The sequence below is a fragment of the Crinia signifera genome, chromosome 5 (genome assembly GCF_055691185.1).
Source record: "Crinia signifera chromosome 5, ASM5569118v1, whole genome shotgun sequence".
Classification (NCBI taxonomy): Eukaryota; Metazoa; Chordata; class Amphibia; order Anura; family Myobatrachidae; genus Crinia; species Crinia signifera.
This window is the reverse complement of record NC_139221.1, coordinates 302,560,364-302,575,256: the sequence shown is the minus strand read 5'-3', so window position 1 is coordinate 302,575,256 and position 14,893 is coordinate 302,560,364. Positions and strand designations below refer to the sequence as shown.

Sequence of the window (14,893 nt, the reverse complement as noted above, 5' to 3'; positions counted from 1 at the left end):
GACCCTGCTCTTCACCAGGGTTGGAGTGCCGGGATTTAAGACCGTGTTGACCCTTTCAAACCACAGACAAGCTTTAACCCGGTAATTTGCGGGTGGTGTGAATTGGGGTCAGGCTGCACCCGGCAAAATGACCCGGCACTCAAAAATGTTGGTAAATGCCGGTGTGAAAGGGGTATTAAAGAAGTGCATTCTGGTCAAGTCCAGTGATCAGGCCATTTTGGATACAGTAGATGCAGCATTCTTTGGTCTGTAACGACCATTCCATACATTACAGCAGTGTCCTCACAGCTCCCTTTCACCTGTATGCACACTTTTTCAGACCATTTTTAAACTTTATATTCAAAATAACAGTAACAGCCTCATTTAGATTCCCCTCCTTCCTGAGCAATTCTATCTCTTCCGAAAAGTAACTCTACTCCTGCAAATAATTTATTACAGGAACTGTCTAGCCTTGCATTGCTTATGTAGGACTTGGCTGTGTATGCTTAGAAGACATCTTAATAAATTAGCACCGGTTGTTAACCCCTTCCCGACATTTGACGTACACAGGGCCGGTGCAAGGCACCGGAGCGCCCCAGGCGAGTCGGGGTGGGGGCGCCCCGGTGCCGGGCGGGGGGGGGGGGGGGGGGTCGGGTCGGGGTCGGGGGTCTTGGTTGGTACCTGCGTAAAAAAAACTTCTGTCCCCGGCGTCCCTGCTGAGTGCTGGTGTAGGGGTGTCCGTGCCGCCGGGGGAGCCTGCGGCGCTGTTATCGTGTATACGCTTGTCGCGCCCGGCGGGGTCCCTACAGTGCATAGAAAATAACTAGCGCTATGCGCGCAGCGTTATTTTCTATGCTCTGTAGGGACCCCGCCGGGGCGCGACAAGCGTATACACGATAACAGCGCCGCAGGCTCCCCCGGCGGCACGGACACCCCTACACCAGCACTCAGCAGGGACGCCGGGGACAGAAGTTTTTTTTACGCAGGTACCACAGTGCAGGGGGTGAGGGGCGAACTGCCGCCCTCCAGGTGCCGACGCCCTAGGCAAATGCCTAGAGCTGCCTAGTGGTGGCGCCGGCCCTGGACGTACATGTACGTCATGGTCGGGAAGGACTTCCCGACATTTGACGTACATGTACGTCATGACTTCTAACTGTCACTGCGTCTAGAGACGCAGTGACAGTTAGGTGATGTCTGCTGTCCCTGACAGCAGACATCCCCCCCTCGCCGCCCAGGGGGGGCAGGGGGTGCCCCCCCGGTCGGCGATCGCTGTGATTGGCTGTTCAAATCTGAACAGCCATTCACAGCGTTTCCTGTGTTACCGGCGGCTAAGCCGCTCGGTAACACAGGGATCGGTGGTGATCGGTGCTGTCAAGTACAGCACCGATCACCTCCGATGTGCAGCCCCCCCTCCAACCCGCCGGGCACTCACCCGGCAGCAGCAGCAGCTCCCCCGGCTCCCCCGGAGCGTCTGAAGCGCACGCAGCGCTGACCTCCTCCCCCCTCCCCCCCGCAGCAGCAGCATCAAGCTGCAGAAAAAGTAAAAAAAATAAATATATGCACTGAAAAACTATATATATATATATATATATATATATATATATATATATATATATACACACACACATATATATATATATATATATATATATATATATATATATGTGTGTGTGTGTGTGTGTGTGTGTATATACCGCACCGATCGCCAGCCCCCCCCTCCCACCCGGCAGCCCCCCTCCCTCCCACCCACCCGGCTGCCGCAGCACCAGCACCCCTCCCACCCCCCCGCCAGCCGCAGCGCCAGCCCCCCTCCCAAAGCTGGTGACTAAAATGGGGTCACTTGTGGGGGGGTTCCACTGTATTGGTGCTTCGGGGGTCTTGCTAATGCGACATAGCACCCACCATTCATTCCACCACCAAAAATCACTCCTTCCCTTCTGAGTCCTGCCATGCACCCAACTGGTATTTTTTGGTCACACGTGAGGCATTGCCGTACTCAGGAGAAATTGGGGCACAGATTTTGGGGTGCTTTGTGTCCTTCATTCCTTGTGAAAATAAAAAATTTTGAGCCAGAACTGCATTTTCTGTAAAAAATTACATTTTTTTACACAAAAATGCAGATCTGGCTCAAAATTTTTCATTTTCACAAGGAATGAAGGAGACAAAGCACCCCAAAATCTGTGCCCCAATTTCTCCCGAGTACGGCAATGCCTCATGTGTGACCAAAAAATACCAGTTGGGTGCATGGCAGGACTCAGAAGGGAAGGAGTGATTTTTGGATTTTGCAGCACAGATTCTGGTTGAATGACCCCCGAAGCACCCATACAGTGGAACCCCCCCACAAGTGACCCCATTTTGCAAACTACACCCTTCAGGGAATTCATCAAGGGGTATAGTGTACATTTCAAACCCCCCGGGGTTTCACCAATTTTGATACAACTGAGCTGTGAAAATGAAAAATTAATTTTTTTCATTTTCACTGCCCAGTTGTACCACAATTGGTGAAACCCCTGGGGGTTTGAAATGTACACTATACCCTAGATGAATTCCCTGAAGGGTGTAGTTTGCAAAATGGGGTCACTTGTGGGGGGTACCTAACTTTTAGCATCTTATGGTGCCTAGAAACCTACATTGTGCCTAAAAAATAATCTCATAAAAAGGAGGCTCCAAAATCAAGTAGGTGCTCCTTCTATTATGAAGCCTGTGGTTTGGTCACCGTGCACACTAGGGCCACATATAGGATATTTATGAAAACCAAAGAATTGGGGGAATCAATTTTTAGTCACATTTCTCTAGTAAAATCTACTGTGTTCCTTAGAAAAATGTATTAAAATTGCAAATCTGCAAAAAAAAATGAAATTTTGAAATTTCACCTACACTTTCTTTTAATTCCTGTGAAACACCTAAAGGGTTAACAAACTTCCAAAATGCTGTTTTGAATACTGTGAGGGGTGCAGTTTTTGAAATGGCATCATTTATGGGGGTGTCTCACATACAAGTCACTCAAAGTCACATCATAACTGACCTGGTCCCTAAAAAAATCAGAGTTTGAAATTTTCTTGAAAATTTGAGAATTTGCTATTCATATTTGAAGCCTCCTAGTGTCCAAAAAAATGAAAAGGAGGTTGAAATAATGATTGCAACATAAAGTAGACATATGGTCTTTGTTAGTTATTAACTATTTTGAGTGGTATGTTTATTTGTCTCACAAGCAGAAAATGTGACATTTTGCAAATTGCAAAATTTTCCATTTTTTCACGACATTTTGGTATTTTTCACAAAAAAACACAGACTGTATCGACCCAAATTTACCACTAACTTGAAGTACAATGTGTCACGAGAAAACAATCTCAAAATCACTGGGAGAAGTTAAAGCAAAAAAAAGTTATCCCCACTTAAGTGAAACATGTCAGATTTGAAAAAAATGGCTCTGTCAGGAACGCAAAAACTGGCTCTGTCAGGAAGGGGTTAAAAGACAGCAGGAAGTCCCACAAACAGAGTGCAAGTCCCAGAAATACGTGTCCATGTGACGGTGTGTCCGCCGGACCCCCTGCCTACTACTTGTGGGTGATTTACAGGAGGGAGATGGGGTAAGGTTACAACATAACACACAGCCAGCCCCGCAGTGATGTAATGCATCCGTTCAAGTGCCAGTAAACTAATCTGAGACACTTAGAAAGGGGCTTGTTTGTGACTATTTTGGTTCATTCCACAATTAGAACTTTCCTTCTGTATATCAGATTGTGGTTCACTCCTTCAAAACTAGGCCAAGCTACTGTGAATGTCAATTTGTTGGTTATTGCTGGGATTACAATTTCTTTCTTCCATTATGCAGATAAATATGACAGTAATTGTGGGGGGGGGGGGGGATAGAAGAGGGGGAACAAGCTTTTGTTCCGCAGGCAGCTTTGTGAGATAGTTCTCATTGGAAAAAGAGCCACAATATAAATTAACTTGCATTATCAAGTAAAAAAATACGTCATACCTCTCAATGGGCCAGTAGCAGCATGACCATCCCTGTAATAGGGTTACCCTCTTTAACTTTGTAGTAACATTCCCACATCACCAAGGTCGATGGGAGAATCTGTGGGACACGGTATGAAGGGATGCAAAGAAGTTTGGGCCGCTTGTGTAAATGTTTCCCTGATGAAGGGGACATAGCCTCACCGGGCTTGGCTTTTTGCAGGCCCTTTCTACCCCTATTCTCAGTGGCCCTGTCTACCCAGGGCTGAAAAAAGTTTTTCAGAACCCTAGGCAAAACGTCAACTTACTGCTACTACCACAGCGCACACACGATTACCGACTTTCCAGAACCTCAGGTGAAAGTGTGGAGGTGACGTTTTAAGGCCCTCACTAGTGAGATTTGGTCTGATTTGACCCGATTCCGTTGGATCGGGCTGATAAATCGGACCAAATCTCATGTGTTGACATCCCACTCGACCCAATATGTACTGTAGTCCTGTGCACATCAGATCAGAGTCAGGAGGTCGGACAGGCAGCACATAAGATAAATCTTATGTGCAGCCGGGAGGGGGATGCTGGGAGCCAGCGGGGAGCGTAAGCAAAGAGGCATTGGGGATGCCACAAGCCAGTGAGGAGACGGAGAAAGGCAGACAGAGAGAGCCAGGGGAATTGGAAAACAAAAAAAAAAACATACAAATGAATGGGCAGCCAGTGATTGGTTGAGAGCTCTCAGCCAATCAGTGGATTCCTATTCATTTGTATGGATTTATTTTTTGCAGCTTAGTAGTTTTTCTTCCACCCCCCTAACTTTTTCATGACAACATTTTGACCCTGTCAATTACCTCCCGACCTTTTGGGTTAGACCTGGGGGGTAATACATTCCCACTACACTTCCCACTGCGTGTTCCTCAAACCACATCTGCAACAATAGGAAAAGAGAATTGCTATACTAGATCATGTGATCACATAGCCAGACGGCCGGGTTAGTGAGTTACAGAACCTCAGGGGTGAGGAGTAATACAGGTACATCGACAATGTCTAGGTAGGCCATCAATAGGTCGGTATTAACAGGTCAACAGATAAACGTTCGACATCGGTTAAGGTCAGCAGGTGCAAAAGGTCAACAAGTTATTCGGGTCTTGAATATTCCATGTTACGTGATCACCATTAGTACACAGATGTACCCACGCCACACGTCTACCAGGTTTACTATTCCCAAAAAGCAAGGTTACTGTTTCCAACACACGTCCATGTGGATAATAAATATTGGGAAAACATGTAAATAAAAAAAAAAGAGGGGGTGGGGCTTTGAGGATTTGTGTTTCAACCATTGTTTGTCCCGTCGATCTTTTGAACTTGTTGACATTTTATCTGTCGACATAATGCATTTTGACTTATTGACAGCGTACCTAGACATTGTAGATCTATCATCCGGATACCCTACAGCAGGAGTCTTCAACCTTTAAGACAGTGTGGGCCACATTAAAAAACTCAATGAAGGCCGAGGACCACTAATATATACTGCGGTGCTTAGCATAGCCCCCATAGGCATCACATACCCCATAAGGCACAGTCCTTCATAGGTATAAAGCACAGCCCACCCACTCATAGACATCACAGTCCCCCATATAGCACAGCACTTCATAGATAGACAGTATGGCCGCCATAGACATCACAGCCCTTCATAGAGAGACAGAATAGCCCCCATATACATCAAAGCCCTTCATAGATAGACAGTATAGCCCCCATAGACATTACAGCCCTTCACAGATAGACAGGGTGTGGGTTGTTCAGTCTACCCAAACATGGACAACTGACATTGTGCCTGTCCATTTTCACAGTCAACATGCTACCAATGTCCACATTACTTATTACTTACATTTCAACATTTTCAGACCATGTCCACCTAACTGCAAACTGTTACAATACAATACCGAATTCCAAACAGTATAGACATCCATACAACAGAAGAAAGAGAAAAGTATACACATCCATACAACAGGAGAAAGAGAAGAGTATATAGACATCCATACAGCAGGAGAAAGAGAAGAGTATATAGACATCCATACAACAGAAGAAAGAGAAAAGTATACACATCCATATAACAGGAGAAAGAGAAGAGTATATAGACATCCATACAGCAGGAGAAAGAGAAGAGTATATAGACATCCATACAGCAGGAGGAGAAGAGTATATAGACATCCATACAGCAGGAGAAGGAGAAGAGTATATAGACATGCATACAGCAGGAGAAGAAGAGTATATAGACATCCATACAGCAGGAGAAAGAGAAGAGGGTACTTGTGTAGTATCACGGCTCCCACGATGGGCATCATATAGGAAAAAATCGCATCACATCGCATGCGATGTGATGCGATGCCATTTTTCACAGAAATCATTGACATGTGTTAAAATCATGTTAAATGCACCCCAAAGGGCATTTGTTACTGTACCACCCCCACTATGAACGCCAACCCGAAGCGTGGTGAGCTCAGCGAGGCCGCGAGGGGCGGCGGCACGCGTCCTACGACCTTTTCATACCCCCACTATCCACGTCGGCGTGGAGTTGAGAATAGAAAGTGTGTCGAGCGCAGCGAGCCCCGCGAGGGGACACGGATAGCTGTGAATCCTGCGAGGGGACACTGATACCTGTGAAGGTATCCGCGTCCACTCACCACGCTTCGGGCTCGGTGGCTCGCTGCGCTCGCCACACTTTCTATTCTCAACTCGACGCCGACGTGGATAGTGGGGGTATGAAAAGGCCGTAAGATGCGTACCGCCGCCCCTCGGGTTGGCGTTGATAGTGGGGGTGGTACAGTTTGAAAAATGACATTTGGGGTGCATGTAACATGTTTGCTACTAATTTAAATGCATTTGGATGCATTTGTGATCAAAATCGCATGCCATCGCATGGCATGCGATGCGATGGCATGCGATTTTTATAACAAATGCATAAAAAATCGCATCGCATGCCACTACATATGGCATGCGATGGGAGCCGTGAAGGTATACAAGTACCGAGAAGAGTATATAGACATCCATACAGCAGGAGAAAGAGAAGAGTATAGACACCCATACAACAGGAGAAAGAGAAGAGTATAGACACCCATACAACAGGAGAAAGAGAAGAGTATAGACATCCATACAACAGGAGAAAGAGAAAAGTATAGACACCCATACAACAGGAGAAAGAGAAGAGTATAGACACCCATACAACAGGAGAAAGAGAAGAGTATAGACACCCATACAACAGGAGAAAGAGAAGAGTATAGACACCCATACAACAGGAGAAAGAGAAGAGTATAGACACCCATACAACAGGAGAAAGAGAAAAGTATAGACACCCATACAACAGGAGAAAGAGAAGAGTATAGACACCCATACAACAGGAGAAAGAGAAGAGTATAGACACCCATACAACAGAAGAGAAGAGTATAGACACCCATACAACAGGAGAAAGAGAAGAGTATAGACACCCATACAACAGGAGAAAGAGAAGAGTATAGACACCCATACAACAGGAGAAAGAGAACAGTATAGACATCCATACAACAGGAGAAAGGGAACAGTATAGACATCCATACAACAGGAAAAAGAGAAGAGGATAGACACCCATACAACAGGAGAAAGAGAACAGTATAGACATCCATACAACAGGAGAAAGGGAACAGTATAGACATCCATACAACAGGAGAAAGAGAAGAGGATAGACACCCATACAACAGGAGAAAGAGAAGAGGATAGACACCCATACAACAGGAGAAAGAGAAAAGTATACATATCCATACAGCAGTAGAAAGAGAAGAGTACAGACATCCATACAACAGGAGAAAGAACAGTATAGACATCCATACAACAGGAGAAAGAGAACAGTATAGACATCCATACAACAGAAGAAAGAGAACAGTATAGGCATCCATACAACAGGAGAAAGAACAGTATAGACATCCATACAACAGGAGAAAGAGAAGAGTAAGTAGTAATGTGAAGAAAAATATTCTGTAGAACGTACGGACATCCCCATTTATAAAGTTTCCGCTAATAAACACAAGATGTATATAGAGCCCGATTCAGGTTGACTCAGTCCCGAGCATATTTGCGCTGGGGACCGATGTTGTGGCTCTGCGAATATAGTATAATATAATATGCAGCAACAGCAAAAATAATATGATGTAAATGAAATACCTCATCGATTGTGTTCTCATCCTTCTTCAGAGCTGCAAAGAAAAGAAATAGGTTTAGTATCCTTTGATCTACAGTAAACAGATAATGGCATTATTATAGTGTTATAATGAAGCATTTATAGTAATACATCATAGTAAACATCCTGAATTAAAAATCCTTGTACTGCATACATAAAACATACAAAATATAATGAAGACTATATATAGATTAAAGAACTATTATTACTAGATATGTCATTTGTAAGGTCCCCGTTTCTATGCCAGGCAGCAGAGCGGCAGATCTTTTTGCCAGGCGCCACCACCACTCCTGAGATCTCACCCCCCATTTGCGCATAAGAGATCTCAGTGGTGATTCAGGGATGAAGACGAGGAGCAGCGCAAGTGCAAACAGTGCTGCATCATTTCCTGATTGGCCATAGATGTGGGCTTGGCCAATCAGCACCGGTCTAATGGAACGATATCCTGACTGACAAGAGGCTTCGCAGCTCTGTCTGTGGCAAGTTAGAGTTCATTTCATGTCTATACTGTATTTCTGAGTTTGAAAGCATAAATGCATGACATCTTTATTGGCTTTCTTAAACAATCCCCAACGATTGTTCACGTTGAATCATACTCCCGATTTGAACTTACACTCTTAAGGTGGGGTGCGCGCTCCCGTGGCACCTCATCGCACAGTACAAAAAGTATGTGCTGCATATACTTTTTGTACTAGCTTTTTATAGCATAGCATCGCATCGCAGGCACAAGGCATACAATGCGATGCTATGTGTGCTAGTTAAGCACAGAACGCACGCCGGGATCGATGCGTCTGTGGGCACCTTTAGAAACATAGAATTTGACGGCAGATAAGAACCACTTGGCCCATCTAGTCTGCCCCTTTTTTAAACATGTTACCTGAAACCATATTTGATCCTTATTTATTTGTAAGGATATCAATATGCCTATCCCAAGCATGTTTACATTGTTCTACTGTATTGGCCTCTACCACCTCTGATGGGAGGCTATTCCACTTATCTACTACTCTTTCTGTGAAGTAATTCTTCCTCACATTTCCCCTGAATCTTCCTCCCTCTAGTGTCAGTGCATGTCCTCGTGTTCTGTTGCTCCTCTTCCTATGAAGAATGTCTCCCACCTGTACCTTGTTAAAACCCTTGATATATTTGAAAGTTTCTATAATGTCCCCTCTTTCCCTTCTCTGCTCCAAAGTATACATATTAAGATCTTTTAGTCTTTCCTAGTACGTTTTGTGATGTAGGCCATGCACCATTTTAGTTGCCCTTCTTTGTACAGTCTCTGATGTATTTATATCCTTCTGGAGATATGGCCTCCAGAATTGAAAACACCCTACCACACAAACATACCGACAACCTAGGGTACATTTTAGACAGCAGCCAATGAACTCAACAGTGTGTTTTTATACTTTGGTAGAAAGACAGGGGGGGGGGGGGGGTTCCTGTGAAAATATCAGGTCCTGTGAATATAGATCAGGTCCTGTGAAAATATCCAAAATCACCCCTCTTCCCATAAACTCTTAACCTAGTGTGCTCAACACAGACCGTCGCTGACAAATTAATATTAAACAGAGCAGGGTTGAGATACAAATTAAACAATGTGACACCAAGGTATCTAATAAAATACATTATTGATCCATCTAAAATCATCATCTATATCTATCCGTATCTCACTTGGATGAATCTTCTTCACCTTTTTTGGAGGTGCAGTACCATCAATGACCACTAGATGCCACTCACAGGACCAAATTACTCCTTAACAGAAAGTGAAACCAAAATCATCAAACTTCCTGAATATGTAGAGGAAGCTGTGAAGACAGAGATTGGAGGAAAGAGCAAATAGGGACTAAGCTGTCATTTTGACAGGCTTTTAATTAGTATAGAATAAAAGTGCACATTTTGTCGGAACCGCTTCCTCCGGAGTGAAAGATAGTCTAGCATCAGAGGGAGCGGCTGTACTATCCAGACTGGATAACGCCAAGACTTTGAGGAAGCCAGGTCACATGTTCTGACTGCATCAGATGCAGACCTGTATCTGTACAATGAACCTGGCCTCGCTATTACTGCACTAAAACTATGGCTTCTATAATGCACCGATCGATAGCCACATTAACTTTCAATTAAGGATCTCGGGAGTTTACAGCAAAGCATGTACATTACTCTGCACCAGCCGGCCATAAATCCCCATCAGCCCTGAGGATAATATAGGTTATGTTAAAAAGAGTATGGTTATTTATTTAACACCCTATTTAAAAAGCCCGGTTTTATTTATAATGGCCTTCTATAAATATACTGGCGATCTGAAGTTAAGAAGGGCTTATTTATTGTACAAGTATTTATTAAACTTTGCATGTGTTCACAGTGTATGTGTAAGCTGCACGTGGTCATACTTGTCTACCTGACCCTGTCCATGAGGGAGAACATGCTCTGTTCTTGGACTTCCTTGGTAATGCATACCTCCCAACTGTCCCACTTTCCGCGGGAACGTCACAGTTTATTGGGGTAAGCAGTCTTCCGTGGAGGGGGGGGGGGGGGGGGGATTCACAAGTCATAACAATGCAGCGCTGACAGTAAACCAGCGAGAGCAGCCAAGTCAGCCAACCATCAAATTATATTTTTACCCGTTCGCAATCAAAAGTAAATGTAGACTCACTTTTATTTGACTCGCATATGGCCAAATTCGGGGCGGGTGATGAGGTCATGTGACATTAGTTATCTGTCCTGTGCAGGCTTCAATGCGGCTTAGTTATCAAGGGTGCACCCACTGTTTTGTGGGCATGCTCAGGAAACACTGGGCATTCCCATATGACAGCATTTGCCAAAGACGTTTGCACAGCGGGTATGCACATGCGTATTTTCACAGATACGCATGCGCAGACTCGCAACATCGGACCTAGGACGGAATTTCGGAAAGGTATGTATGAACCTGAATCACCACCATAATGCACAACAATGAGCACACCAAATCCATTCTTAAAACCAGAGTGGTTTACCGGATCTGTGCGAAAGCACTTAGTAATCCACTTATAAACTGAGTAGCCTCAGACCTACTTAAATTTGCTGAGACGGCAAAGTCTCTTAAATGTTTTGGGATTTGCATATGGATCAGCGAGTGGATAGCGGTTAGCAAAAAAGCGGAAAAAAGGTGAGTGATCAGTAACTCCAATGTTCCTTGTCTAGCGGTTTCATCAGAAGACCTTCTGATGAAACCACCCGACATCCCAGTGCGGGGAAACAATGGAGTTACTGAACCCTCACCTTTATCCACCCAGAGCAACTACTGTACATTGGGATACGACCCCATCTATTACCCCCAGAAGCAATACTGGCCACCACCAACACAGCCGCTCAACAAACTGCTGCACTTGCGGCTACCCAATTGTGACCACGACTGACTTGAAAGCGCAGCTCACTGTCACCGGCGAATCCATCTGCCGCTGCACCAGGACAAGCAGGAGTGCCCAGTGCGCTGCAGCCGGTGGATACCACCTGCCGTCTGTGTGTACATCAGGACTGTGTTTTGGAGGAGGGACGTGGTGGTTTCCCTGTTGGATGATCCATCTGTGTGACCCAGGTGATCCCCCAGCCAGTCCGACTGTGGACACGTCCCCTCGGCACCAATCAACATCTGCACATCGGAGTTTTGTGAGCAATCCCCGACACGCCCGTTCAAATAAGCCTCCTTGATGGGTCGTGACACAATTGAAGTTATCATCTCCACTGACAACTTAATTTATATCTAGAAAATCTACATCAATATTACATATTCCCTCTCATATGGTTGTGACTACAAAGAAGCCTACCCCCGTGCATTGACTACCAACCGTAAGAGCTGGCCAGCCGGTTACCTAAGGGGATATTTAATGTAAGCAGAAAACCAAAATTGAGATACGGTCCAATCCCGGTATCAATTGATACTTATAGACTGCTTTAATATGGTCAGTTGTCCATCTAATAGTGGGGCAGATATATTAAGCCAGACGAAGAGATAAACTGGAGATAAAGTGGAAGGAGATAACACACCAGCCAATCAGCTGTGTTTGAAATATGACAGTTGGGATCTGATTGGCTGGTGTGTTATCTCCTTCCACTTTATCTCCAGTTTATCTCCTCACCAGGCTTAATACATCTGCCCCACTGCACTGATCCATAAAGCACACTGAATCTTTCATTTACACTAGGTGGAAATTAGTGGTTTGATCTTAATTTATTTTATAAGTAAATGGTTTTATTTATTCTTTTATCAATTCTATTTTGATGGTCTTAATTATGTTTAGAAAAAAAAATCATAAATAAAAAAACTATTGAACTCATTGCGCTCTCTGAGGAGTTATTTCCCTTGCTTTCTTTACGTATAAATCCAGTAATATTCCAGCTTACATTTGAGAGCTGCAAATAATAATTATAATTGAACATAATTAAATGTAATGGTTTATTTTTGCTTAAATTGTTTTATCCTTTGCGCCTGATTTCTTTTCATTATTAAAGAAAGAAGAAGTATTTCACAAAATCAGAATAGCTGTAACACAACGGTTCTAAAGGCCCCCATACACTAGGGCGACTTGTCCTTAGGACAAGTGGCCCCCGACTTCCCCCTGAGCTTCCCCGGCTGCTCCCCGGGGGAGCTTGATTAGATTGGCACTTGATGTGCCATTTTTTACATGTGATAAATCGTCTCGATTTATCACATGTAAAAAACCCGGGGGGGGGGGGGGGGGCTACAGAGCAGGGCTGCAGAGCAGGGCTGCTGGTGGGAGCAGGGGGGGCTGGGGACGCTGCGGGGGACACAGGCGGCATAGAGACGGGCAGAAGGATCCCGGAGCTGTCAGTGCTAGAAAAAAAAGCCTATACAATGAATGGGCAGCCTGTGATTGGCTGAGCACTCTCTCAGCCAATTGCTGACTGGCTCAGAGAGCGCTCAGCCAATCACAGGCCGCCCATTCATTGTATGGGCTTTTTTTTTTTATTCAGTACTGACAGCTCCCGGCTCCCCCTGCCTGGCTTTATGCCGCCTGAGTCCCCCGCAGCGTCCCCAGCCCCCCTTCTCCCTCCACCGCCGCGCCGCCCCACTAGGTCCCAAGTCGGGTGGTCGGACGTGCAGCAGGTCCGACCACCCGACGCAGATCCGATGCGCACGGGACCGCGCATCGGATCTGAGGGGACATCTGACCAAAATCGGCTAGTGTATGGGGGCCTTTAAACTCTGACGTTAGGACTGGAAACAGTTTATGTTTTCCATGTCTCCTCCCAGAATTATAAAGTTAAATCATTAGTTTTACCTGGGGATCCTTTCAAATGTGTCATGTGCACCTGCTAGGTGACGTGGAAAACGTGGGCCGGTTGGTGTCCTGAGAGGAGGTTATTTAGAGGTTAATGCTGGAATTCAAAACCCGCCACTTATAGATCTACTGCATGTGCGTACGGATCATAAGGTGCATGCACAAGGCCATCCTGCAATACAATCCAGCCATTCGCAAGTTGATTGACAGGACTCCGGCGTTTGGGGGGTGGTAACCGGTCGTTTTCTGGGAGTGTCAGGGAAAACGCAGGCGTGCCCACAAGGAGGGTGTGTGGCATAAGCTCCGGCACCGATCAGCCAGTTTCTATCGGACGGAAAGGGTAGGTTCTGGGTTACACACACTGGGATGACCAGTTGCGAATTGATTTGCAGCTATCGCCTACCAGCAGTATTTTTGCATAGGGCGGGATATCACGCTGGCGGGCGGTGGCTATCTGATCATAGGGAGCCGCAAATTAGCAGAGAAGCAATCAAGTCTGAATTACCCCTAGAGCAGGGGGTTCTCAAACTCGGTCCTCCCAACACTGTTCCTGTTTTCCAGGTCACCCAGCAGGTGCACAGGTGCACTCATTACTCACTGACATGTTTTAAAAGATCTACAGGTGGAACTAATTATTTCACTTGTGATTCTGTGAGGAGACCTGCAAAAGGATTGAAGGTGCCCATACACGTGCCGATTCCGGCGCCGCGATGTGTGCTTTGAGATACGCGCTCCCGCTGCATCTCATCGCACAGTACAAAAAGTATGTGCTGCACATACTTTTTGTACTTGCTTTTTATCGCATCGCATTGCATGCACAATGCATGCACAAGGCATGCAATGCGATTTAAACTCAAAACGCACGGCCAAATCGGCACGTGTATGGCAGCTTGAGTTTGAGAACCTGTGACCTAGAGTCTGAGAACAATGGTTTCAATACTATTCAAGGGGTGATTGATAAGTACCTGTGTTTGAAGACAGATGGCGCCGCTGACAGCAAACCTGTATCATCGTTTAGTGTCATTTGTTAAACGGCTGTCAGAATTTCAGATAAATTCACTGTCTACTTTTGTTTTGGTAGCTGTTGGAAGTGAGAACGTTTGAGCTTTTTATAACTATGGAGAAAGCGCAGTACGGATCAGTGATTAGATTTGGTTCCAACTATGGAGAAAGTGCAGTACGGATCGGTGGTTAGATTTGGTTCTAACTATGGAGAAAGTGCAGTACCAATCAATGATTAGATTTGGTTCTAACTATGGAGAAAGTGCAGTACCAATCGTTGATTAGATTTGGTTCTAACTATGGAGAAAGTGCAGTACCAATCGGTGATTAGATTTGGTTCTAACTATGGAGAAAGGGCAGTACCGATCGGTGAATAGATTTGGTTCTAACTATGGAGAAAGTGCAGTACCGATCGGTGATTAGATTTGGTTCTAACTATGGATAAAGCGCAGTACGGATCGGTGATTAGATTTGG

The 14,893-nt window shown here is 45.2% G+C and overlaps 1 protein-coding gene across 2 annotated transcripts in view; it reads right to left on the bottom strand.

The window, feature by feature from the left end:
- CDK14 (cyclin dependent kinase 14) overlaps nucleotides 1–14,893 on the bottom strand; it is a 505,408-nt gene that overhangs the window by 458,895 nt on the left and 31,620 nt on the right. For both annotated transcript variants that reach the window (XM_083189415.1, XM_083189416.1), the window contains exon 2: nucleotides 8,128–8,159. In XM_083189415.1, coding sequence (XP_083045541.1) covers nucleotides 8,128–8,159 — 32 coding nt within the window. The remainder of the gene's footprint in view (nucleotides 1–8,127; nucleotides 8,160–14,893) is intronic.